Source organism: Euprymna scolopes, chromosome 11 (genome assembly GCF_053919585.1).
Source record: "Euprymna scolopes isolate OS-2025 chromosome 11, ASM5391958v1, whole genome shotgun sequence".
NCBI lineage: Eukaryota > Metazoa > Mollusca > Cephalopoda > Sepiida > Sepiolidae > Euprymna > Euprymna scolopes.
In genome coordinates, this window is record NC_136492.1 from 37019706 (window position 1) to 37047212 (window position 27507).

General features: G+C 41.7%; 1 protein-coding gene across 6 annotated transcripts in view; it reads left to right on the plus strand.

The window, feature by feature from the left end:
* LOC145287834 (Na(+)/H(+) exchanger beta-like) overlaps positions 1-27507 on the plus strand; it is a 1099100-nt gene that overhangs the window by 848322 nt on the left and 223271 nt on the right. For all 6 annotated transcript variants that reach the window (XM_080135700.1, XM_080135702.1, XM_080135704.1 and 3 more), the window contains one exon: positions 24416-24511. In XM_080135700.1, coding sequence (XP_079991826.1) covers positions 24416-24511 — 96 coding nt within the window. The remainder of the gene's footprint in view (positions 1-24415; positions 24512-27507) is intronic.

Here is a 27507-nt window from a genome sequence, read left to right on the forward strand (position 1 = left end):
TGTTTGCAAAATCGAGGATAAAGACTTTGAAGCAAACTTCGATGGAGATAAATGGACAGTAAGATGGACATGGAAGGGAGAGCCTCCAGTATTGCAGAACAAAGTCCAATATTATAAAAACTCTCTGGAAGGCGATAAGAAATTAGAATTCGAGAAAGAGGTGGAAAGATGGATATCGGATGGTATTCTGTTACCATGGAAAGGAGAAAGAAAAGGCGTGTTGCCATTGATGGCAGTATTTCAGGCCACAAAAGGGAAAGTTAGGCCAGTGTTCAACTTTCGTGAGTTGAACCGTTTTGTGGCGTGTCATACAGGGAGCGACATAATAGATGTATGTGATGAAAAGATAAGAAAGTGGAGACAGTTGGTAGGAGGGACCGCAATAGTGGACCTTAAGTCTGCCTACCTGCAACTACATGTGGCAAAGGAACTATGGCAGTACCAGCTGGTCTGTTATAAAGGAAAAACCTATTGCCTAACACGATTAGGATTCGGACTTAATGTCGCACCAAAGATTATGGCAGCCATTTTAAAGACAGTATTAAAGAAAGGAAGTAGGAAGAAAGAGGCCACTGATTCATACATTGATGATATAATGGTAGACGTAACGAAAATATCGACACAGGAAGTTGTGGAACATTTGAAGGGGTTTGGGTTAGCAGCAAAATCTCCGGAATCCCTGGACGGAGGAGCGGCACTGGGCCTTAAGCTTATGAAAAATAAGATGGGTGCACTAATGTTCAGGAGAGGCAACGAGATCCCAGAGATGGGAGGAGAAATTAGTAGGCGGGAGCTATTTTCGATCTGTGGTAAATTATTGGGGCACTATCCAATTGCTGGATGGCTGCGATTAGCATGCAGTTATGTGAAAAGAAGAGCAAATGGAATGGATTGGGAAGAAAAAGTTGATTGCAGAACCATGAAAGTGATGCAGGAGGTTCTAGCTGAGGTGAAAAAAGAAGACCCTGTTAATGGCGCTTGGCACATACCTGAAGTGAGCACAGGAGTCGTGTGGTGTGATGCAAGCAATGTTGCAACTGGCGTGGTTGTCGAGATTGGCGGTGTGGTGGCGGAAGATGCAACTTGGCTGAGGAAAAGTGATGACTTTAATCACATTAACATAGCTGAATTAGATGCTGTTCTAAAGGGTGTCAATTTAGCTATCAAATGGAGACTGACAAATATTGAAATAAGAACTGATTCAGCCACTGTACTCAGTTGGGTGAACTCTACTGTGGAGAAGAGTGGCAGAATATGAACAAAGGGTGCCGGAGAAGTGATAATAAAGCGGAGATTAGGGATGCTTAGAGAGTTGATGTATGAATTGAAACTGCAAATAAAAGCAGCATTTGTGCCTTCTGAAAGAAACAAGGCAGATGCGCTAACACGGATAAAAAACAGTGGTTAATTGAGAAAGAGGAAGCGCCGCTATGCTGTCTTGGAATTGGAGAAATTAAAGAGTTGCATGACATGCATCACATGGGAGTGGAGAGAACATTATATTTGGTGAGGCAAGTGGATCCGAATGTAAAACGGGAAGAAATTCAGATGATAGTAAAGAACTGTGTTCGGTGTCAATCGATCGATCCTGCCCCAAGTATACATAATCCTGAAGAAATTGGAAGTTTTAACGAACTGAACGAAACTAGCTATTGACATAGCACACTAACGAGGGGGAGCGTACTTATCAATAATTGATTGTGGGCCAAGTAGACTGGCGATATGGAAGGAACTGCGAGTGGAAGCCGCATCTGCAGTTGCAACTGAATTAGAAAAGGTGATGCTTGAACGAGGTCTAGTAAGGGAGGTGATAATGGACAACGGCACTGTTTTTCGCTCAGAAATCTTTCAGACGATGCTAAAAAAATGGAAGATTAAAAGTTATTACAGGGCAGCCTACAGACCTGGAGGAAATGGCATTGTGGAGCGACATCTTCGGACCGTGAAAGCAATAGCTGAGAGAGGAAGAATATCGCCTGAAGAGGCCACATTTTGGTACAACATGTCCCCTAAGGTCGGGCAAAGAGATGACACAGTACCACATAGAGCAATCTTTAATTACGAATGGAGGCATCCTAGAGACATGTCACCGGAAATTAATGATCAAGGACCAGCCAGAATCCAAATAGGAGAAGAAGTTTGGGTGAAACCGCCTAATGCCCGATGCACAACGCAGAGGAGTGATAACAGGAGTGCAATCCCCAAACAACTTAAGTGTCAATGGAATGCCACGACATGTTTTAGATTTAAGGCGTGTGGTCCATTTAGGTGATGAGGATGGTGGTACTGAGGGAGTGATGAAGATGAACCGGTGCCGATGCAGAGACCGCAAAGAGAACGCAATGCGCCGATCTGGACACGGGATTATGAGATGTGAATGATCTTTAATGATCATGGGGGCGTGTAGTAAAAAAAATTTTTTTTTTTAAATCGTGCAAACCTTTTACCACTGGCAACGCCCGCTTCAGAGAGTGAAAGAAGAAAGAAGAAGAAGAGAATGGCCACTGCGTCTATTTATAGACTAGAGATCATGGGAAAAGTATGCAAATAACTTTGGACGGTTTTGTCCTATAAAAAGCCTGTATTTGAGAGAGAGGGTGTCTTTTTTGTTTGGCAGAAACAATTGCTGTCAGAAGTGCATTGGACTGCAGGATTGAAGAGTGAAGATTGAGTTGTGGGGTCATTGTATTTAACCACAGTAATACAGAAGAATAAACAGTTAGTAAGACGGAAAAGAAAAGAGTAACTAAGACAGAAGAGAACACAGTTAGAAAGACAATTAAGAAAACAGTTTATAAGACAGAATAGAAAACAGTAAGACAGAATTTAAACCGTTAGTGAGACAGAATAGAAAACAGTTAGTAAAGCAGAAGATAAAACAGTTAGTAAGACACGAGAAAATAATTAATAAGAGAGAAGAGAAGACAATTAGTAAGACAGATGAAAAAATAGTAAGACAGAAGAGAAAACTGTTAGTAAGACAGAATTGAAAACAGTAAGTAAGACGGAAGAGAAACCGTTAGTAAGACAGAGGAGTAAACAGTCAGTATGACACAAGAAAAAACAGCTAGGAAGACAGAATAGAAAACAGTTAGTAAGACAGAAGAGAAAAGCATTAGTAAGAAAGAAGCGAAAACAGTAAGACAAAAGAGAAAACAGTTTGTAAGACAGAATAGAAAACAGTTAGTAGGACAGAATTGAAACCGTTACTGAGACAGAAGAGCAAAACAGTTGAGTAAGAGAAATGATAGAACAGTTAGTAAGACAGAATAGAATTATTACGTTATTAAGACAGAAGAAAAATAGTTAGTAAGACAAAATAAAAACAGTTACAGAAGAGAACAGAACACAGTAAGCTGGACAGAAGTAAAATAGTCAGTAAGACAGAAGAGAAAATAGTTAGTAAGACAGAATAGAAAACAATTAGCAAATCAGAAGAGAAAATAGTTAGTAAGACAGAAGAGAAAATAGATAGCAGTTAGCAAGACAGAGGAGTATAAAGTCAGTAAGACAGAAGACAAAACAGTAAGACAGAAGGGAAAGAGTTAGGAAGACGGAAGAGAAAAAATTTAGTAAGCCAGATAAAACTGTTATTAAGACAAAAGAGGCAACAGTTAGTGTGTAATAAATTGCGAACAGACGGGCTTACCTGACAAACGCTCGAGGTGTGCACTCTGCAAAGCGGGCACGTCCAAAGAAAAATGGCAAGATGGCGGCGGCCGGTTAATATTGCCAAGCAAAATCTCGTGTTCTCTCGCACACACGAGAGTTCAGCTTAGCATAAAAACGGGTCACTGTGAGCAAGAAGGGAGAAGGAAAAACGTAGTCAAGACAAAGACAGCGCCTCTGACGACTGAGAAGAAAAAAGAAGAAAAAGAGCAAGAAGTAGAAGAGGAAGAAGAGAACGATACATGAGAAGACGAGGTGTGTGCGGTTTTGAGTAAATCGAAACAGACAGAAAAAAAAACTCTGATTACAAGCTATCTCGGCTTTGGTATGGAGAAATTTGACATCAGATTAATTCCGGAATTCGATGGCCCCCCCCCACTGGTCCCTCGGTGGTCGAATGGCTGGAAAAGGCTGAGCGCGTTTGCCGGTTGTGCAAGATTAAAGACCCAGCTATGGTTATCCCACTGAGACTCACTAAAGGGGCTTATGCCGTGTACGAGCAGCTAGGGGAGGATCCGACCATGGAGCAGATTACACAAGCGCTATACGGGGCATTTGGTACAGACCCTTTTGTCGCCTGGAGGCAGTTTTCCGAACGCCGACTTGGGCCGGGGGAGACAGTGGACTTGAAAAAGCTTGCCACTCCCTTCGGCGGTGCAAGTGATCGCATATTGGCATGCGCCTTTTTGTCGGGACTTCCGGATGAGGCAAGTCGACTACTGCAAGCATCGTCAAGACTCACTAAGATTGGATTGGAGGAGTTATTGGCGAGAGCACGAAACATCTTGAAAGACGATCGAGAACTAGTCTCCGCAGCTGTTGACACTCTGGACTCGCCAACGAAGGGTCTACGATGCTATACCTGTGGTGGCCCCAACCACTTTTCCAGAGGCTGCAAAAGCGGTACAAGGCGCACCCCTTATTATGGAGCACGACAAGTAATACGGTGTCACCAATGCAATAAGCCAGGCCACATAGCGTGGAATTGTCCGGGAAACGGGCAAGGGAAGGACGCCGCAGCGCTAGCACCCTCCCCAACGCGGCACTGAACAAAGCGCTGCCTGCAGTAACAGTTCAAGTTGATGGATGTGAACGTTCAGCGCTGGTTGACACCGGCTGTATCCAAACCTTTCTTCGAAAGGAATATTGCGCCACATGGAAGAAACGAAGGATCCCTGTACTTACTGTCGGCCAAGGCTCATTGGTGTGTTGTGGGGTCAGCGTTGTCCATATCAGCATTGGCAATGGCTCTCCTGTTGCTGTGACGGTGTTAGTGGTCGATGGGGAGCTGCTCGGATATGACCTTCTCCTTGGAATGGACGCTATCACACAGCTAGGCGGAATTACTGTGAACGGCGCCGGTGATGTGAGCTTCTCTCGACCAAACAAACAAATGTGTGCAGCAATCACTCTCGATGAGCCCGACTTCCATGCAGAATACGATAAGGGCACAAACACTTGGACAGCGTCCTGGAAATGGGCAGGCGACCAGCCACCAGTGTCATTGCGGAATCGACTTACAGAGTATCCCCCTCCTGCGTGGCTTAGGGGGCAGTACGAGGCGGAACTTCAAGTGTGGCTGGATAATGGCTGGTTAGTTCCATACCCAGAGGATGAGCTCGGGCCCCCGCGGGGGCTAATTCCCCTGATGGCTGTCAGACAAGAGAACAAGCAGAAAGTTCGACCTGTTCTTGATTACCGGGAACTTAATGAATACGTTGACCCACACACTGCGGGGGCTGATGTCTGTGCTCATAAACTACGGGAGTGGCGGCGGCAGGGTGCGGAAGCAGCCATACTGGACTTGCGAAGAGCGTACTTGCAAATACGTGTTGAGAAATCGCTGTGGCCGTTCCAGACGGTGGTGATCAAAGGAACTCGCTATTGCTTGACCAGGCTAGGATTCGGCCTGAATGTAGCCCCTAACATCATGACAGCAATCATGCAGGCGATACAGCGTCAAGATGAAGCGGTGCAACATGCGACATCGTCGTATATAGACGACATTTTTGTCAATGAGAGCCCCCTGTCTGCCCAGGCGATCAAAGAACACTTCGAGCACTTCGGATTGTCGTGCAAGGAGCCGGAGCGGCTACAGGACGGGGCGAAAGTGCTCGGACTGCAGGTGAGCGGAAGTGCAGATGACCTTCAATGGGGAAGGAGTGGTGAAATCCCGGAAATCCCATCTACCATCACACGTCGGAGCACGTTTTCCATTTGCGGAAAATTGGTGGGTCACTTCTCTGTGTGTGGGTGGCTCCGAGTGGCTGTAGCGGCCATAAAGCGACGGGCAACTTCTATGTCAACTGGATGGGACGATGAGGTGCCTGATCCTGCCCTGCGAAGCATGCTGGTGGAAGTTGTGGCCAGAGTGACCAATGATGACCCTGTACGGGGGAGCTGGTGCGTCGTTGGGAGTGAATTTACAGTTTGGGTAGACGCCAGCTCACTTGCCCTTGGCGTTGCTCTGGCGGTCGACGGAAGGATAATAGAAGATGCCTGCTGGCTTCGGCCGGAGAATGACGCCAAGCATATAAACCTAGCTGAACTCGATGCTACACTGAAAAGAGTCAATCTAGCGCTTCAGTGGCAGGCTAGAATCATTCACATCATCACGGATTCCACGTGTGTGCATCGGTGGATGACCAATGCCTTGAACGGAAAAGCACGTCTGACAACGAAGGCGTCGGCCGAAATGTTGATCCGGAGACGGCTGGCTACCCTAACCGAAACCACTAAGGAATACGACTTGGTCATAGATGTGACACTGGTGCAGTCCTGTTTGAATCAGGCGGATCGTCTGACCAGAGTGCCACGCCGTTGGCTAGACCTGCCAAAAGAAGTGAACGAGTCAGCACCTGTAAATTGCGCTGCAGTGGGACATAGACTCAGCCCGGAGCATATTAATGATGTCCATTGCCAAAGCGGGCACCCCGGTGTAAACCGAACGCTTTACTTCGCCAGATTGGTTGACCCCTCTGTGTCTCGGAGGGCTGTGAAATCTGTTGTGGGAAGCTGCAACACCTGCCGCTCGATCGACCCAGCACCTGTCCGGTGGAAGAAGGGAATACTCAGTGTGAAGCGTAATTGGGATAGGATTGCGATGGACATAACGGACTACAACGGGAGGCATTTTTTGACGCTTATCGACTGTGGACCATCTAGGTTTTCATTGTGGCGGCCCCTTCGCCGGCAGGACGCGGCTGCCATTATCCATGAGTTGGAAGGTGTGTTCCTCGAGCGTGGCCTTCCTTCTGAGATATTCACCGACAATGGCCCGGCTTTTGTTAGTGAGCCGTTTACACAGTTTGCAGATGGCTGGGGTGTCCATCTGCGTTTTCGGTGTGCCCATGTTCCCAGTGGAAACGGGATTATTGAGCGCAATCACAGAACTGTTAAGACAATTGCAGCGCGGAAGGGGTGTACGGTACCTGAAGCAGTCTATTGGTACAACGTCACCCCTAAGGACGATGTTTCACCCTCCACCGCGCCAGCCAACGCGCTACATACATACCGTGTCAGGGTGAGAGGTTTGGAGAGCAGCTCACTACCCGAACCGGAGCCACCACAAAAGAACATAAAAGAAGGAGATGACGTCTGGGTTAAAAAAAAACCCCGAGGCCAGTGCACGACTCGCTACGGAACCGGTCATGTCACTGAAGTGATCAGCCCGCAGGCGGTGCGAGTTGATGGAGTACCTCGTCATATTAAAGACTTAAGATCAGTATTCCAAACGCAGCTGCCGCTTGACGAAGATAGTGAAATTGAATCCGTGACCAGCGACCCATCATTCTGGTTCATGACGGCTTCAACGCACAGCGACACTGAGAGTGGTAGCCTTCAAAGTACTGACCCTCCTGCTGATGATGAAGACCCGGACAGTGATACTGCGATGCTCAGCTTTAGGTTCGCTGACCTTCGTGTCACGGAAGACAGCGCAGACGATGATGAAGCCCCGAATCTCCCTGCGAAGAAGCACTTGAAGAAAAAAGCCACCGCCTCCCTGCTCTTTCTGTGATAATGAGATCAGGGGGGAGTGTGTAATAAATTGCGAACAGACAGGCTTACCTGACAAACGCTCGAGGTGTGCACTCTGCAAAGCGGGCACATCAAAAGAAAAATGGCAAGATGGCGGCGGCCGGTTAATATTGCCAAGTAATCACGCAAAATCTCGTGTTCTCTCGCACACACGAGAGTTCAGCTTAGCATAAAAACGGGTCACTGTGAGCAAGAAGGGAGAAGGAAAAACGTAGTCAAGACAAAGACGACGCCTCTGACGATTGAAAAGAAAAAAGAAGAAAAAGAGCAAGAAGTAGAAGAGGAAGAAGAGAACGATACATGAGAAGACGAGGTGTGTGCGGTTTTGAGTAAATCGAAACAGACAGAAAAAAAACTCGGATTACAGTTAGTAAGACAGAATAGTAAACAGTAAGTAAGACGGAAGAGAAAACAGTTAGTAAAACAGAATTGAAACCGTTAGTGAGACAGAAGAGAAAACAGTTAATAAGACAGAATAGAAAACAGTTCGTAAGACAGAATAGAAAACAGTTAGTAAGACAGAATTGAAACCGTTAATGAGACAGAAGAGAAAACAGTTAGTAAAACAGAAGAGAAAACAGTTAGTATTACAGAGGAGAAAACAGTAAGACAGATGAGAGAACAGTTAGTACGACAAAATAGAAAACAGTTGGTAAGACATAAGAGAAAACAGTTGATAAGACAGAAGAGAAAACAATCAGCAAGACAGAAGAGAAATCAGTTAGAAAGACAGAATAAGAAACATTTAGTAAGACAGAACAAATAACAATAAGAAAGACTGAACAGAAAACAGTTACTTAGACAGAAGAAAACACAGAAAGACAGAAGAGAAAAAGTTTGTAAGACAGGAGCACAGACGGTTAGTAAGACAGAAGAGAAAATACTTGCTAAGGCGGAAGAGAAAACCGTTAGCAAGACAGAAGAGAAAAAGTTAGTAAGACAGGAGCACAGACGGTTAGTAAGACAGAAGGGAAAATACTTGCTAAGGCGGAAGAGAAAACCGTTAGCAAGACAGAAGAGAAATAAGTTAGTACGACAGAAGAGAAAACAATTAGCAAGAAAGAATAGAAAACACTTACCAAGACAGAAGAGAAAACAGTTAGCTCTACAGAAGCAAACACATTTAGTGTAGTACTTACCAACACAACAAACGCCCTCGTGTTTATGCCTTGTATAGGCATGCGCGACAACAAAACTTGGGTTTTTATAAGCGGAAGTCTCGAGGTTGTCAGGAATCTACAGGCGCATGCGCAAGAGAAGGGATTGAGATAGTGGTATAAAGGCAGGTCGAGTGAGAAGGTTGTTGTTGTTGTTGTTGTCATTGGACGTTACAGTGACGCATGCGTTAGCAGGTGATTAAGAGGTGGTTTATTTTTGTGTGTCAAGTCGCGCACCTCGGTGAAGGTCATAAAAATCGTTCACCTCGGTGAAGGTGAAGGTCATAAGCTATTTCGGCAATTTCATTTTGTCTCTTTTCCTGGACAACTATGGCTGGGGCAAAGTTTGATTTAAAACTGATACCCGAATTCGACGGATCCACTTCTGTTGTCGACTGGGTCGAAAGGGTTGAGCTGACCTGCAACCTCTGATTCCCCTAAGATTGGCTGGAGGCGCCCTAAGTGTATATCAGCAATTGAGCGCTGTGGAGAAGGCTGATATTACCTGTATAAAAAATGCTTTATACTAGGCATTTTCCATGGATCCCTGTACGGCCTACGAAACATTTGCCACTAGGAAGCTCATGCCAGAAGAAACCGTGGACGTCTTCTTCGCGGAGCTGAAGAAACTTGCAGTTCTATTTGGCAATGGAGTGTCAGAGCAAACACTGGCGTATGCGTTTGTGGCCGGCCTTCCCACCCATGTTAAGCAACTATTGAAGGCTTCCACCAGCATATCTGTAACGCCCATGGAACATTTGTTAGAACGCGCTCGAGCCATTATCAGAGATGAGGAGGACCTGAGGGAACCGGTTGTAATGATGGCGCAGGCAGCCAAGACTAATGCTGAAAAAAGTCCCAGTTTGAGACCCACGACCAATGGGAGATGTTTCTGCTGTGGCCAGCGAGGCCACATCGCAAGAAATTTTACTAATAAGGGGCGGGGGCGCCGCGCTGTTTCCAATGTGGTAGCTATGGACATTTATCCCAAAATTGTGCGGGAAATGCATCAGGGGGCAGGACGTCAGCGCCGCCCTGTTCCCCGGACAAGATTTAATTGAGGCGCAACCGACAATAAATGTGTACGTGGACCAAGTGCTTTGTTCAGCTCTTCTCGACTCCGGGTGCTCACACACCATCATGAGTGCCAAGTTGTGTCGAAACTGGACAAAGCAGAACATCAAAGTAACCACAATAGGTGGCAATACGCAAGCTTGCTGTGGAGCCGGAACTGTCAAAGTCCACACAGACTCTGGTGTAGCCGCAAACATTAATGTGCTGGTGATGCGAGGGGATTTGCTGGGATTCGATGTACTATTGGGATATGATGCTATTACGGCACTGGGGGAGTGGTTATCGGAAGAGATTGGACTGTGCGATTTTTGGAAACTCCAGTGTGTGCTGCAGTTCACATTGATCGGCCTGATTTTAAGGTGGACTACGACCCTCACCAAAAAGCATGGACTGCATCGTGGAGGTGGACAGAAGGAAGGGCGCCAACCGAGCTCAAGAATAGCATTGCAGAGTACTCGATACCCGACGAGGCCCGTAATGATTACGAGAAGGAACTTGAGGCATGGATCCAGGATGGATGGCTGATCCCCTACCCCAACAAGCTGGGACCACCCAAGGGTCTGATTCCCTTAATGGCTGTAGTCCAGCATAACAAATCAAAAGTTCGTCCGGTGCTGGACTATCGTGAACTCAATAGATACATTGAGACGTACACTGCCGATGCTGATGTGTGCGCCAGCAAGCTGAGAGAATGGCACCAGAAGGGCTCCAATGTGTCTATAGTAGACTTGCGGAAGGCTTATTTGCAGATGCAAGTGGATGAGACATTGTGGCCGTTCCAGACAGTGTGGTTCCGGAGTCAGAGATACTGCCTTACTCGGCTTGGCTTTGGGCTGAATGTGGCACCGCAAATCATGAAGACCATCGTAAATGCAGTGTTGTCCCAGGAAAAGACGACTGAGGACGCAACATCGGCCTATATTGATGATGTATATGTCAATGAAGACGTACAATCTGCATCGCACGTCAGAGAAAAGTTAGCTCAATTCGGGTTGGAGTGCAAGGATCCCGAACGTCTGAGGGATGGAGCACGGGTATTAGGATTGGACGTTTGAGGGAAAGACGGTACCTTACGATGGAGGCGTGGCAGTGAGATTCCAACCGTCCCTGATGTTATTACGCGGCGGACTATTTTTTCCTTGTGTGGGAAACTTATTGGTCACTTACCAGCGTGTGGCTGGCTCCGAGCAGCTGTGGGCGTCATCAAACGCAGGGCAGGTTTAGTAACTACAGGTTGGGATGATGTATCTGATGATGCTCTTCTAACTCTGATGACGACAGAAACCCTAGAGAGAGTTAACAAGGAGGATCCTGCCCGTGGAGAATGGTGTGTCGATGGGGACACTGTGAATGTGTGGGTTGACGCTAGTTCTTTGGCATTGGGAGTGTTATTGGAGCAACGTGGAAATGTAATTGAAGACGCATGCTGGCTGCGACCCGTGAATGGTGATCAACACATCAACCTGGCGGAACTGGATGCTGTTGTGAAGGGTTTAAATCTGGCACTGCAATGGCAGTCGAAGAAGTTACACTTGTACACGGATTCTCTCTGCGTCTACCACTGGGTGTCCGACACTCTCTCGGGACGAACAAGAGTCCGTACTAAGGCAGCCAGTGAGATGTTAATCCGGCGGAGGTAAAACACCCTGAAGAGTCTGGTATCAGAATATGACCTGTCGGTGAGTGTAACGCTCGTGGCATCACACTGTAATCGTGCAGACCAACTAACCCGTGTGCCTCACAAATGGTATGAAGCTGTGAAGACAGGCGTGGAGTTTACTGCTCGATCTTGTGCAGTTGGCGCGATTAGCTCATGCCAAATACAAAGAATTCATGTGCAGAGTGGACATCCAGGTATCAAACAAACGTTGTATTTTGCGAGGCGTGTAGACCCGGCTGTGACAAGGGCGGATGTCAGGCAGATCATCAGGCACTGTGAGGCATGCCAGTCTATCGATCCTGCACCTGAGCAATGGCAGAAGGGGCGATTGGAAGTTGAGCATGTGTGGCAACGAATAGCGATGGATATTACCCATTACAGTGGTAAGCCCTTTCTAACCCTTATCGACTGTGGACCCACTCGTTTTGCGGTGTGGCGGCAAATGACCAGGCAGGACTCAGCGAATGTTGTCCGCCAACTGTCATCTATCTTTTCTGAGCGAGGTGCGCCGGAAGAGATATTGACGGACAACGATGCTGGTTTTTGTAGCCACCAAGTTCGGCAGTTGTTGAATAAGTGGGGTGTCCGACTACGACTGCAATGTGCTCATGTGCCATCAGGGAATGGCATTGCTGAGAGGAGCCATCGCAGCATCAAGAGAATTGCTGCCAGAAAACAATGCACCATTACGGAGGCCACGTATTGGTATAACGTCACACCAAAGGATGGGAAGACACTAACAACAGCACTGGCCAATGACATACACAAATACCGTGTTAGGATAAAGGGCATTGACACTGTCCAACCAATCGACGAGGAGAGTCATAACAAATACAAGGTAGGGGATCCAGTTTGGGTTAGACCCCCTGGAAACCGGTGCACCACAAAGTTCAAGCGAGGACGAATATCTGGAGTGGTCAGCCAGCAGTCGGTCCTTGTTGATGGAACCCCACGCCATGTGCGCGATCTTCGCCCGGCTAGTGAAGTACATTCCACAACTACAGAGAGCGACGAATCATCAGATGATGAGCTGCTGATGAGTGAAGTCACCGAGCAAGAGAGTGGTAGTTTTAGTTCGTCTGATCAGGCAGGATCAGAACCAGAACCAGAACCTCACACAGAACCAGAACTAGAACCAGAACCTGAATCCGAGAGTGTAAATACCACCCTTCGCAGATGCCAACGAACTAAGAGGCCACCCCCGGAGTGCACTCTATGTGATCATCAGATCAGGGGGGAGTGTAGTACTTACCAACACAACAAACGCCCTCGTGTTTGTGCCTTGTATAGGCATGCGCGACAACAAAACTTGGGTTTTTATAAGCGGAAGTCTCGAGGTTGTCAGGAATCTACAGGCGCATGCGCAAGAGAAGGGATTGAGATAGTGGTATAAAGGCAGGTCGAGTGAGAAGGTTGTTGTTGTTGTTGTCATTGGACGTTACAGTGACGCATGCGTTAGCAGGTGATTAAGAGGTGGTTTATTTTTGTGTGTCAAGTCGCGCACTTCGGTGAAGGTCATAAAAATCGTTCACCTCGGTGAAGGTGAAGGTAATATTTAGTAAGTAAGGAAGAAGAAAAAACATTTAGTAACACAGTTGAGAAACCAGTTAGTAATACAGGAAAGAAAACAGTTAGTAAGATAAAGGAGGAAACAGTTAGCAAGACAGAAGAGAACACATTTATCAAAATAGAAGAGAAAACAGTTAGTAAGACAGAAAAGGAAATAGTTAGCAAGACAGAAGACAAAGCAATATGTAAGAAAAAGTTAGTGTGAGCGAAGAGAAAACAGTTATTCAGACAGAAGAGAAAACAATGAGCAAGACAGAATAGAACACATTTAGCAAGACAGAAGAGAAAACAGTTAGCTTGAGAACTGAGAAAACAGTTAGTAAAACAGAAAAGCAAATAGTTAGTAAGACAGAAAGGAAAACAGTTAGTAAGACAGAAGATAAAACATTTAGTAAGACAAAAGAGAAAACACTAAGTAAGACAGAAGAGAAATCAGTAAGTAAGACAGAAGATAAAACAATTAGAAAGACAGAATAGAAAGCATTTAGCAAGACAGAAGAGAAATCAGTTAGCAAGACAGAATAAGAAACATTTAGTAAGACGGGGGAAATAACAATTAGAAAGACAGAACAGAAAACAGTTACTAAGACAAAAGAAAAAACAGTAAGACAGAAGGGAAAGAGGTAGTAAGATAGGAGCACACACAGTTAATAAAACAGAAGAGTAAACACTTGGTAAGACAGAAAAAAACAATTAGTAAAATTGGAGAGAAACCAGTTGGTAAGACAGAAGAGAAAGCAGTTTGCAAGAGAGCAGAGAAACCAGTAAGTTAAAAAGAAGAGAGGACACTTACCAAGACAGTAGAGGAGACAGGTAGCACTACAGAAAAGAAAATAGATAGTAAGACACAAGCGAAAACAGTAAGGAAATGGTTCTTAAGACAGAAGAGAAAACATTTAGCAAGACAGCGGAGAAAGCAGTTAGCCAGAAAGAATGGAAAACACTTTCAAATACAGAAGAGAAAACAGTTAGCAAGACTGAAGAGAAAAAAAGTAAGACAGAAGAGAAACCAGTTAGTAAGACAGAAGAGAAAGAAGTTAGTAAGACCGAAAAGAAAACAGTTAGAAAGACGGAAGAGAAAACAGTTAGAAAGACAGAAGAGAAATCAGTAAGTAAGACAGAAGAGAAAATAATTAGCTAGACAGAATAGAAAACAGTTAGCAAGGCAGAAGAAACATCAGCTTGCAAGACAGAATAAGAAACATTTAGTAAGATAGAAGAAATAACAATTAGAAACACAGAACAGGAAACAGAACTAAGACAAAAGAAAAAACAGTAAGACAGAAGAGAAACAGTTAGTAAGACAGGAGCACAGACAGTTTGTCAGACAGAAGAGAAATAACCTTGGTAAGGAAGAAGAGAAAACAGTGGGCAAGACAGAAGAGAAAGATATTAGTAAGAAAGAGAGAAAACCAGTCAGTATGACAGAACACAAAACAGTATGACAGTAACACAGAAGAGAAACTAGTAAGTAAGACAGAAGAGAAAAAGTTAGTAAGACAGCAAAGACACCAGTAAGTTAAAAAGAAGAGGAAACACTTACCTAGACCGACGAGAAACCAGTTAGCCCTACAGAAAAGAAAACAGTTAATAGGACAGAAAAGAAAACAATTAGTAAGAGAGAATAGTAACCACTTACCAAGACAGAAGAGAAAACAGTTAGCTCTACAGAATGAAAACCATTAATTAAGGAAGAATAAAAAACTGTTAGTAAGACAGAAGAGAAAACACTTAGTAAGACAGAACAGAAGCACGTTAGCAAAAAAGAACAGAAAACACTTTCCAAGACATAAGAGAAAACAGTTAGCAAGAGTAACTAAGACAGAAGAGAAAACGGTTAGTTAGATAGATGAGAAAACAGTTGTCAAGACAGAAGAGAAAACATTTAGCAAAATAGAAAAGAAAACAATTATTAAGACAGAAGGGGAAACAGTTAGCAAGACAGAGGAAAAAACAGTATATAAGACAGAAGAAAAACATTTAGCAAGAAAAAAGAGAAAACAGTTAGTATGACCGAAGAGAAAACAGTTATTAAGACAGAAGGGAAAGATTTAGTAAGACAGAAGAGCAAACAGTTGGTAAGTCAGAAGAGCAGACAGTTAGCAAGATAGAAGAGACAACATTTAGCAGGACAGAAAAAAAACAGTAAGTAAGACGGAAGAGAAAACAGTTAGTAAGACAAAATAGAAAAACGTTAGCAAGACAGAAGAGAAAACAGGAGGTAAGACAGGCGTGAAAACAGTTAGTAAGACAGAAAGGAAAACACTTAGAAAGGTATAATAAAAAAACAGTTAGTAAGACAGAAGAGAAAACAATAAGTAAGACAGAAGAGAAAACAGTTACTAAGACAGAAAAAAAACTGTTAATAAGACAGAAGAGAAAACGGTTAGTAAGACAGATGGGAAAACAGTAAGTAAGACAGAAGAGAAAACAGTTAATAAGACAGAATAGACAAAAGTTAGCAAGACAGAAGAGGAAACAGTAAGACAGAAGTGAAACAGTAAGACAGAAGAAAAGTTAGTGAGACAGAAGATTAAACAGTTCGTAAGACAGAATGAAAAACAGATTGTAAGACAGAAGCATAAACAGTTTTTAAGACATGGGAACAAACTGTTAGTAATACAGAAGAGAAAAGAATTAGCAAGACAAAAGAAAAACGGTTAGTAAGACAGAGGAACACATTCAGTAAAACAGAAGAAAAACTATAAGAATGACAGAAGAGAAAACAGTTAGTACGACAGACGAACAAACACTTTGTAAGGCAGAAGAGAAAACGGTTAATTAAACATGAGAAAAAACAGGTAGTAATACAGAGAAAAAAACAGTTAGTAAGAGAAAAGAAAAAACAGTTAGTAAGACAGAAGGAAAAAAGTAAAACAAAAAAGAAACCAGTGCGTAAGACAGAAGAAACAACAGTTAATAGCACGACAGACGAGAAAAAAAGTAAGACAGAAGAAAAACAGTTAATAAGACAGAAGACAAAACATTAGTAAGACAGAAGAGAAAACACTTAGAATGACAATAGAGGAACAGTTAGTAAGATAGAAGAAAACCCCGTTAGTAACACAAAAGGGGTACCCAGACAGAAGAAAAAAACAGTTAGTAAGATAGAAAATAAAACGGTTAGCAAGACAGAAGAGCAAACAATTCGTAACACAGAAAAGAAAACAGTAACTAAGACCGAAGAAAAAACAATATGACAGAAGGGAAACAGTTAGTAAGACAGGAGGACAAACAATTAGTAGGATAGAAGAGAAAACAATTATTAAGACAGACAAAACCCCACTTAGTAAGACTGAAGCGGAAACTGTTAGTAAGACAGCAGAGACACCAGTCAGCAAAAAAGAAGACAAAAGACTTACCAAGACGGAAGAGAATAAAACCAACACAAAGTCAAATATCTGCAGAATGTCTTCTTGGTTCCTCCTCTTCTCTTTTCTCTCTCCCAACAATCGAGCACAGCATATAATAACAAAACTCTAAAGCACGTCTGACAGCACTGACTTCTGCCAACAGTCTGCCCCGCCTCTTAACAACACAGGCTTTTTATATCGCAAAATCGTTCACCTCTATTTGCATATTCTTCTAACTCACGTGATCACTACTCTATAAATAAGAGTCTTGACCGTTTCTTTTCTTTCTTTTTATTTATTTTTGGTGACCGACCCGCACGTGGTCTATCCAGGTAAGTCATGCATTTCTCCACACTCCCCCCTGATCTCATGATCACAAACAGGACATGCGGGCAATCGTCGTTGGCGGGTACTCCTTCGAAGAATCGGGGGCAGCACTTCCTCATTGCTCTTTTCTTCATTACCACCATCATTACTACCAGTCTGTTCAATTATCCCGTCTCGTGGTTCCATAGGCGGTGTCTCACAATCAGGGCAGGGGGGCAGTATCCGTCTTTGTCGGGTACTTCTCCGAAGAATCGGAGGCGTCATCTCCTCGGTGTGCTCCATCATCCCTTCTCGCGGGGTTTCGCAATCACGGGGGGTGGGCAGTATTCGTCTCTGTCGAGTATTTCGATGAGGCATTACTTCCTTGTGTCCATCGCTCTCCTCACTATTGTCATCAGTATGTCCCATCATTCCCTCGTCTGGTTCTGTTGGTGGTGTTTCTATGCTCACCTGAAGGGGCAGTAAGTGATCAGGATCATCTCTGAACGGTGTGTGATCCTCCTCATCGTCCTCAGAATCAGAAGAGGTATAACAAGGGCGGATATCTTTTACGTGACGTGGTATGCCACCAATCAACATGGTCTGAGGACTTATGATTTCGTCTATTTTTCCCCGGAAAATTTTCGTAGTGCACCCAGCATTCGGGGGTTTTATCCAAACAAGGTCTCCCACCTGATATGGTGTATTGACAACACTTACCACTGATGGTATGGCATCAACTCCTTTCACACGCTGTTCATATTGGTAAATCCTATTGGCTGGTGCAGTTGCTGGTGTTGCATTGTCCTTGGGTGTTATATTATACCAGTGCACAGCTTCTGGAATAGAGCACTGCGTCCTGGCTGCAATTCTTTTGATGGTGCGGTGACACCGTTCTGCTATACCATTACCCTCGGGATAATATGCACACCGATAATGCATTTTAATCCCCCATTCGTGCACGAATTTCTGAAATTCTTGACATCGAAATGTGGCGGCATTATCAGTCAGAATTTCAATCGGGGCACCACGTTCAAAAAAGACGGCTCTCAACTGTTGTATAATGCTGGCTGCATCCTGTCGTGTCAACAGGCGCCATATTGTGAAACGCGTCGGGCCACAATCCGTCATGGTCAAAAAATGTTTGTCCCCATAATGTGTTATGTCCATCCCTACTCGCTGCCAGTTGCCCTCCACCTCGAGCTTCCCTTTTTGCCATTGGGATGGTGCCGGATCAATTCTCTGACACTCTTCACACGAACGTATGGCTGCTTTCACTGATGCTTTTGTAGTTGCAGGGCATACTCTTCGGACAAAATATGCAGTCCTCTGAATTCCAGGATGTCCAATCTGCTGGTGTATCATACGGATCTGGTCAGGTGTTAATTGATCCGTTACAGTCGCGCATGTTTGTTGTTGAAGATCGGATCCCTGCCTCATTGCATCGATTCACCTCTTTGGTACTCGAGTCAAGCTATCAGCCAAATTCTGCATCGACGAGACTAACGTAATGTCTACCTGCAAGCTGTATTCGTCAACTAGACGCTTAATTATTGCTAGTCTCCTTCGTACTAGCATTTCACTTGCAGCTCTAGTCTTAACTCGAGCCTTTTCAGTCAAGGTGTCGGTTAACCAATGGTAAACACACAATGAGTCAGTGTGGAGATGCACAACATTAGTCTGCCATTGCAATGCGAGATTAAGACCTTTTAACGTGGCATCAAGTTCTGCCAAATTTATATGTTGGACATCATTTTTCGGACGAAGCCAGCATGCATCTTCCACAACAACATCTAGTTGCTCCAACACGACACCTGTAGCCAACGAACTTGCGTCAACCCATGCATTTAGTTCGTTTCCAGACACTTGCCACTCACCCCGGGCAGGGTCATTCCTATGCACTCTGGACAACATTTCAGCCATCATTTGTTGGAGAGAATCATCATCCGCAACATCGTCCCATCCTTTTGTTACTGTAGTTACTCGTCTTTTCACCACTCCTATTGCTGATCGGAGCCATCCACAGACAGGTAGATGCCCTACCAATTTACCACAAATGGAAAACACAGTACGTCTTGTTAATACATTGGGTAACTTTGGAAGTGGGCTCCCTCGTTTCCATCTCAACGTATTGCCCTCCTCCCAGACCTCGAGGCCTAGCACGGGCACTCCATCCTTTAGGCGCTTAGGGTCTTTGCTTATTAACCCAAACGCTTTCAGTTTTATTCGAACTGCATCCGCAGACATTATGTCCTCATTAACATAGATGTCATCTATGTAGGCTGAAGCAGCTTTTGCTGTGGTCTCATCCTGCATCAAAACAGTTTTAATAATGGTTGTCATAATCAAGGGTGCTACGTTTAGGCCAAAACCCAAACGTGTCAAACAATATAGTTTTCCCTTGAGTAGTACTGTCTGAAACGGCCATAATGACTCATGGACACGTATCTGCAGGTAGGCCCTCTTTAGATCCAGAAGTGCTACATTGCTCCCTTTTTGACGCCACTCTCTCAGTTTAGCAGCGCACACATCTGCGTTTCCGGTAAACGCATCAACATGCCGATTCAACTCTCGGTAATCCATTACGGGACGAATTTTTTCTTTGGTAGGTTGTTCAACAGCCATGAGCGGAATTAATCCCTTGGGTGGTCCCAGACGTTCCTGTGGGTATGGTATTAACCAACCGTTGTCCACATCTGAAGTTCTTCTTCATATGCGGCCCTATTCTTGGTAGAGACTGCATACTCTGGAATCGTGTTGCACAGCCGATCTGGTTCCTGGCCCATGGCCCATTTCCACTTTGCAGTCCACACCCTTTCGTTGTCATCAAATGTAGCACAGAAGTCCTTTTCTTCAATCGACATGGCTGCACAGACGTCTTTCCCTTCTCCAAGCCTGATACATCTAGCTGATGTGATTGTAACGCCTCCTAGTGCTTGTATTGCATCAATTCCAAGCAACATGTCGTAGCCAAGGGGTTTCTCCTGCATCACCAGAACGTCAACTTTAGCTGTGTCACCCTTCTCAGTACAGATTGTGACTGTCCCTTCACCACAACATACCCGTGATAAGCCATTGATGGTCATAACGCCGACTGGGTTCCTCCGCCACACCGGACAGCAATGGGCACTAACTATAGACCGGGAACACCCCGTGTCTATAAGTGCTGAACACTGCACATCATCAAGTTTAACGCTAATGACAGGCAATCCAGTGTTTATTGGTTGGCAGGGGCAAGGGTAGCGATAGTACCTTGCCCCCAACTTCGTTTCCCGAACAGTTGCGAGATATGTGCCCAAACTTATTGCAGCGATAGCATTGCACTGGTCTATTTGATTGTGGATATGCACCTCTCCTATCACTCCGGCACTCTTTAGCAAAATGATTGGCCTCCCCACATTTATAGCACACTGGGGTGGCATGCTTATTACTATCTGGAAGAGAGTCCACATTGCCTCCATGTCGAAAACGAGCTGCTGCTACAATTGGTTCCTGTTCCTTACAGATGTTTCGAGCTCGGGCCAATAACTCATCAGTTGACAATTCATCGATTCTTGATGATGCCCGCAACAGTTTACTGACCTCCTTGGGTAGGCCTACCAAAAAAGCACAGCTTAATATTTTATCGTTGACCCCACCAAACGGTACAGATAATTTTCGCAGGTCGGCTAGGTACACGTCGACTGTTGACTTGGGTTGAAGTGTCCGGCTCGTGAACTGTTGCCACGCAACAAATGGATCTGTACCAAACGCTGTATACAGGCTCTGCTTGATTTCATCCCAGTCTGGTTCATCCCCGAGTTGTTGGTAGACTGCATAGGCCCTTCCGGTTAGCCTCAAAGGGATAACTGTGGCTGGTTCTTTAATTTTGCACAGTTTACAGATTTTTCTCTGCCTTTTCAATCCATTCGACGACAGCCGGTCCAGTGGTAGATCCGTCGAACGGGTATTAAGCGAATGTCGAATCTGACCATTGTTAGTCACCGCACATTAAGCGCCGAAATAGCTTAAAACCAACACAAAGTCAAGTATCTCGATTCCTTTGTGTTCTTAAACCAAAGAAAATGGTTGATTGTTGAATTGCGCTCCCGTTGTATCAAAGTACCTGCAGAATGTCTTCTTGGTTCCTCCTCTTCTCTTTTCTCTCTCCCAACAATCGAGCACAGCATATAATAACAAAACTCTAAAGCACGTCTGACAGCACTGACTTCTGCCAACAGTCTGCCCCTCCTCTTAACAACACAGGCTTTTTATATCGCAAAATCGTTCACCTCTATTTGCATATTTTTCTAACTCACGTGATCACTACTCTATAAATAAGAGTCTTGACCGTTTCTTTTCTTTCTTTTTATTTATTTTCGGTGACCGACCCGCGCGTGGTCTATCCAGGTAAGTCACGCATTTCTCCACACTATCAAAGCAAGATACCAGACAAAAAGGCCAAAAAAATCCTATCAATGGTGCATTGTGACTAGAACGGTCCCGTGAAACTGATGGCCAGAGAACATTATAGATATGTGCTAAATTTCATAGCTGGCAATTCAGGTTTAACAATGGTTTACTTTTTAAAGAACAAATCTGATACCCTGCTAGCAACTAAAAAAAATTTAGCCGACATGGCACCCTACGGTGAAATCAAGTGTATTCTCTCTGACAACGGTACGGAATTCACCAATAAAGACTTTGAACTTTTACTAATTAACCATCATATCAGGCATGAAACATCAGCTCCTAGATCGCCACACCAAAACGGGACTGCTGAACGTACGTGGCGGACACTTTTTGAAATGGCAAGATGCCTACTCATTAAATCAAAACTCCCTAAAACCTCTTGACGTACGCACTTATGGCGGCAGCCTATATACGCAACAGGCGCTTTAACAAAACACTATCTAAAACTCCATATGAATCTTTCTGTGGTAAAAAAAAACAAATTTAAGCAGAATGCATATATTTGGTTCAACTTGCTTCGCATATATAGATAAAAAAGAGTAAATGGCCGACAGAGGTATATTTCTTGGATACGATAAAAAACAGTCCAGCCAATTTATTATTTTTTCCAGAAAAAAATAAAATAAAAAGAATCCGATGTGTAAAATTCACAGACACGTTTAATTTTACAGACGAAACCCCGTCATATGAAGAAGATGAAATTATATTCCTTCAAATAATTAAAACAAACGAAGACAATAAAAATGACGGAGACAAGAGTGTCCATGATGATGATGATGATGATGATGATGATGATGATGATGAAGTCGAAAGATATCCCAAAAGAAATAGAAGGCGACCCGATTTTTTTGTGGTCAACAATATAAAAGATTATCAAATCGACTATTGCTATTCAATGGAAAATGCGCCAAAAAGCTTTAACGAAGCAATTAATTCAGAACATTGTGATGAATGGAAAGTTGCCATGAAAAAAGAAATAGATGCCTTAACCGAAAATGATACCTATACGGTAGTGCCTCTCCCAAAAGAGAAACATGTTATTTCTACAAGATGGATCTTCACAAAAAAGACTACAGCATCAGGCGTAGAACAGTACAAAGCAAGATTTGTTGATAAAGGGTACTCTCGGATTTACGGTAGAGAATATTAGTCTACGTTTTCATCGACCACAAACCTAACGACAATCAGAATTTTACTGCAAATCGCATCACAATATGACCGAAACATCCATCAAATGGACGTAAAAAATGCTTATTTGAATGCCCCCAATAGACTGTGAAATTTATATTACCCCTCCAGAGGGATTTATAATGAAAAATAAAAATAGCGTGTGGCGACTTAACAAGTCATTATATGGTCTAAAGCAAAGTGCTCAGTGTTGGAATACAGTATTTCATGATTATATTATTAAGCAACAATTTAGACAATGCGCTGTAGACCCCTTTTTATATACCGAACACAAAGACGATAAACTACTGATTTTGGTTTTGTGGGTCGATGATATTTTAATCGCATCAAAGTGTGACATAATGTTAACCGATGTTAAGAACAAATTAAGTAAAAGATCCAAAATGACCGATATTGGCAAAATATCCTGATTTCTGGTGATAGAATTTACTCAAAGCAAAGGACTTGTTACAATGACTCAATCGAGATACATCGACAAAATACTATTAAAATTCGGAATGGGAAAGTTCAAGAAACGCTCTACACCGGTCGAAAATGATATTAATAAAAATATACACACAGAATCTGAAATAATAAATGACACACAATATTGCGAAATTATAGGCAGTCTTATATATTTAATGACTTCAACCACGCCCAACATATGCTATACAGTAACAAAACTGTCACAAAAATTATCACGACCGACAATGAAGGATTTAAACAGAGCTAAACAAGTCCTGCGTTATTTAAAAGGAACTAAAGAACAGAAGTTAGTATTTAGAAAATCAAGAAATCCCCTAAAATTAGAAGGTTTTTCGGATTCAGATTGGGCAAACGACGAAGATCGCAAGAGTGTATCTGGATATTGTTTCACTCTCATAAAGTGGGCCTATTATTTCATGGAAATCTAAAAAGCAAGATATTGTATCTCTCTCTACGTGTGAAGCAGAATTTATCGCGATCACACACACGACCCAGGAAGCACTCTACCCGAAAAATATCCTAAAGACTATTTTAGAGCCAGAATTAACTAAAAGCCCCGTAGTAATTAATTGTGATAATCAAGCCAGTATAGTCTTAGCACAGAACACGATAATCAACCAAAGATCTAAGCATATAGATATAAAATGCCATTTCATAAAAAAACGAGGTGAAAAAGGAATCCATTATTTTGAATTACATATCAACAGAACAAAATATCGCTGATGTATTCACGAAACCCACAATAAGAATAAAGTTACAGAGTTTTTCTCAAAACTTGTTGGGGATTCGACTGAATAATTTTTTTTTCACGGGCCTGTATGCATATAGATTTCTAATATATCAAACAAAAAATAGTCCTGGACAAGACGTTAAACTGTATCCATTTTATTTGTATTAACACTTTAACTTACTAATGCGTAACTAATACTTTTGCTGAAAAAAAAACTCTTTACAATTTTCCTTTTCGACAAAATACCTTTTGCATGATTATTTTAAGGCGCGCAGAAATTACAATTGACTTTTTTTCTTTTATTTTTTTGGTGCACATTAGTTTTCTTTCTAATTTTTCAAAAATGTCCTATCCTTTTTGCATTGTTTTCATTAACAAAAAAAAATTTTAAAAACAAAACAAAAAAAACACTGTTTAAACGGGCACATATTGCATGTTTATTTTTATGTATATTCATTTATATGTATGCGTTTTTATTTTTTCCTTTTTTTTCCAAAACTGCATAATCAAATTTAAGAAATGGCTTCGTTTTAACATACCCACCCCTTTTTAAGGTTAAAATACCTTCCATTTCTTTTATTTCTCTTCCCTGTACACATATATATCTGTTTTGACATTTGAACACAATTTAAAATGCCGTTCTTTTACATGCTAAAATTCTAAGATCCAAATGATTTCTAATTTTTGTTATGTATTTAAATATTAAATAGATTACGTGTATGCTTTAATTTGGATGCCCTGTTTCTGTTTACAGTTTGATAGGATGTGGTCTTATTCAGGCCCAATATGCCTTCAACAACATCACTCGAAAATCGCGTACGACGGTCAAGTATTTTGCCAAAGTAGCAAGGTAGGTATATTTTGTAACATATTAATATTGAAAGCATCAAAATATTATTTTCTACATTTGGATGTTATAAAATTTCCCAGATGTGTGATAATATACAAGCTGATTAGTTACTTTCGTTGAGTTGATTAATGCAATATTATAAATAAGTTAAATTGAAATTTCATTAGATGTGTGTGTGTGTGTTTCAAATATAATTTTAAATCCAAAGTTTTATTAATCAGCATAAATGTCTACGAATGATCTAAGAATGTGATTTGGGAGATCATTGGCAAAAGTCAGGAAGATAATTGATGGAAGGGACGTCAGTGTTGATAGTATGAGCTTCTGATTTCTGCCCATCGACAACTACTTTTATAACCATCAGAGAGAAAGGGTTTAATAACCGTGAGGACATTTTCGGCTATTGCGCAGCTGACCCTCTTGTGAAGTAGACCTTTATGCCCTACCTTTTCAAAAGCCTTTGATCCGTCAAACGAAGAAACAAAGCCCTCATTGATATGTTCACTAATCCTATGTAATGTTATAGCTAAATGTAATATCAATAGAAAAACGGAAACCATATTACATATCACTGAGTGGATTATTTTTGCTGGGGTGGTTGACTACTCTATTTATCACAGATTCAATCAACTTAATCATGACACACGGGAGACTGAGAGGCAGAGGACCAATGTCAGGAATTTTTAAATACTGGACAGACTGATGGAGTTTTCCAGGATGTTGAAAGCATTTTTATTTAAGACAACGTTTAGCAGCTTAGTAAGTATGAGAACTAGATCCATACAGGCACAAAGTTACAATATCAGTAACTCGCTGGCGATGCTTTGTGCCGGTTGAAGTTTTCTGAGCATTATGATTGGAATGCCGCCAGGATCAGTTGTTTTACTAGAGTCAAGATAAGCTTAGCAACATCACGCATACATATTTGTATGTCGCATAACGCGTTATCAGTCACAAAAAGTAGGTGACCCTGGTTGTAAAAGGTAAAATTTGCTGCAAAGTTTTTAGCAAAGACTGCTGTTTTGTTAGATGCAAATAAAATTATCTCAGGTCCATGGAGGACAGTTGGGATAGAGGATATATACTTCTGTTTCAGGACCCTGTTTGCTATTCACCAAAACTGTCTTTTGATGCATTTCTTATTCTTGTGGAGAAGTCTGCACAAGCACTAATGAATTTTATTTTTTACATAGAATGTAGATTTTTTTTCAAGACTGGTGTAGTCTTCGATTTTATCCTTCCAAGATCCATACATTTCTACATTTTTATGAAAATGAAACGTTTTAAGGCTATTATTTATTTTTTTCCTGAGATTTATTTTAGAGTCAAAGTTGTTTTTTCATTTTCTTCTTTGTTTCAATTATTTATATTTCCTGGAATTTATTTTAGAGTCAAAATTGTTGTTCTTGCATTTTTTCTTATATTTGTTTCCTTTGTAAAAAATTGTTTATTTTTCGGGGAATTTATTTTCAAGTCAAAGTTATTGTTCTTTCATTCTCTTCTGATAAGTGTTTCCTTTGTTCAGATTGTTTTTGCTTTTCTCCAGGAATTTATTTTAGATATTTGTTCCGTTTGTTAAAATTGTTTATTTTTTCCTGGAATTTATTTTAGAGTCATAGTTGTTGTTCTCCCATTTTCTTCTGATATTTGTTCCGTTTGTTAAAATTGTTTATTTTTTCCTGGAATTTATTTTAGAGTCATAGTTGTTGTTCTCCCATTTTCTTCTGATATTTGTTCCGTTTGTTAAAATTGTTTATTTTTTCCTGGAATTTATTTTAGAGTCATAGTTGTTGTTCTCCCATTTTCTTCTGATATTTGTTCCGTTTGTTAAAATTGTTTATTTTTTCCTGGAATTTATTTTAGAGTCATAGTTGTTGTTCTCCCATTTTCTTCTGATATTTGTTCCGTTTGTTAAAATTGTTTATTTTTTCCTGGAATTTATTTTAGAGTAATAGTTGTTGTTCTCCCATTTTCTTCTGATATTTGTTCCGTTTGTTAAAATTGTTTATTTTTTCCTGGAATTTATTTTAGAGTCATAGTTGTTGTTCTCCCATTTTCTTCTGATATTTGTTCCGTTTGTTATAATTGTTTATTTTTTCCTGGAATTTATTTTAGAGTCATAGTTGTTGTTCTCCCATTTTCTTCTGATATTTGTTCCGTTTGTTATAATTGTTTATTTTTTCCTGGAATTTATTTTAGAGTCATAGTTGTTGTTCTCCCATTTTCTTCTGATATTTGTTCCGTTTGTTAAAATTGTTTATTTTTTCCTGGAATTTATTTTAGAGTCATAGTTGTTGTTCTCCCATTTTCTTCTGATATTTGTTCCGTTTGTTAAAATTGTTTATTTTTTCCTGGAATTTATTTTAGAGTCATAGTTGTTGTTCTCCCATTTTCTTCTGATATTTGTTCCGTTTGTTAAAATTGTTTATTTTTTCCTGGAATTTATTTTAGAGTCATAGTTGTTGTTCTCCCATTTTCTTCTGATATTTGTTCCGTTTGTTAAAATTGTTTATTTTTTCCTGGAATTTATTTTAGAGTCATAGTTGTTGTTCTCCCATTTTCTTCTGATATTTATTCCGTTTGTTAAAATTGTTTATTTTTTCCTGGAATTTATTTTAGAGTCATAGTTGTTGTTCTCCCATTTTCTTCTGATATTTGTTCCGTTTGTTAAAATTGTTTATTTTTTCCTGGAATTTATTTTAGAGTCATAGTTGTTGTTCTCCCATTTTCTTCTGATATTTGTTCCGTTTGTTAAAATTGTTTATTTTTTCCTGGAATTTATTTTAGAGTCATAGTTGTTGTTCTCCCATTTTCTTCTGATATTTGTTCCGTTTGTTAAAATTGTTTATTTTTTCCTGGAATTTATTTTAGAGTCATAGTTGTTGTTCTCCCATTTTCTTCTGATATTTGTTTTCTTTGGTGAAATTATTTATTTTTTCCTGGAATTTATTTTTGAGTCATAGTTATTGTTCTTCCATTTTCTTCTATTATTTGTT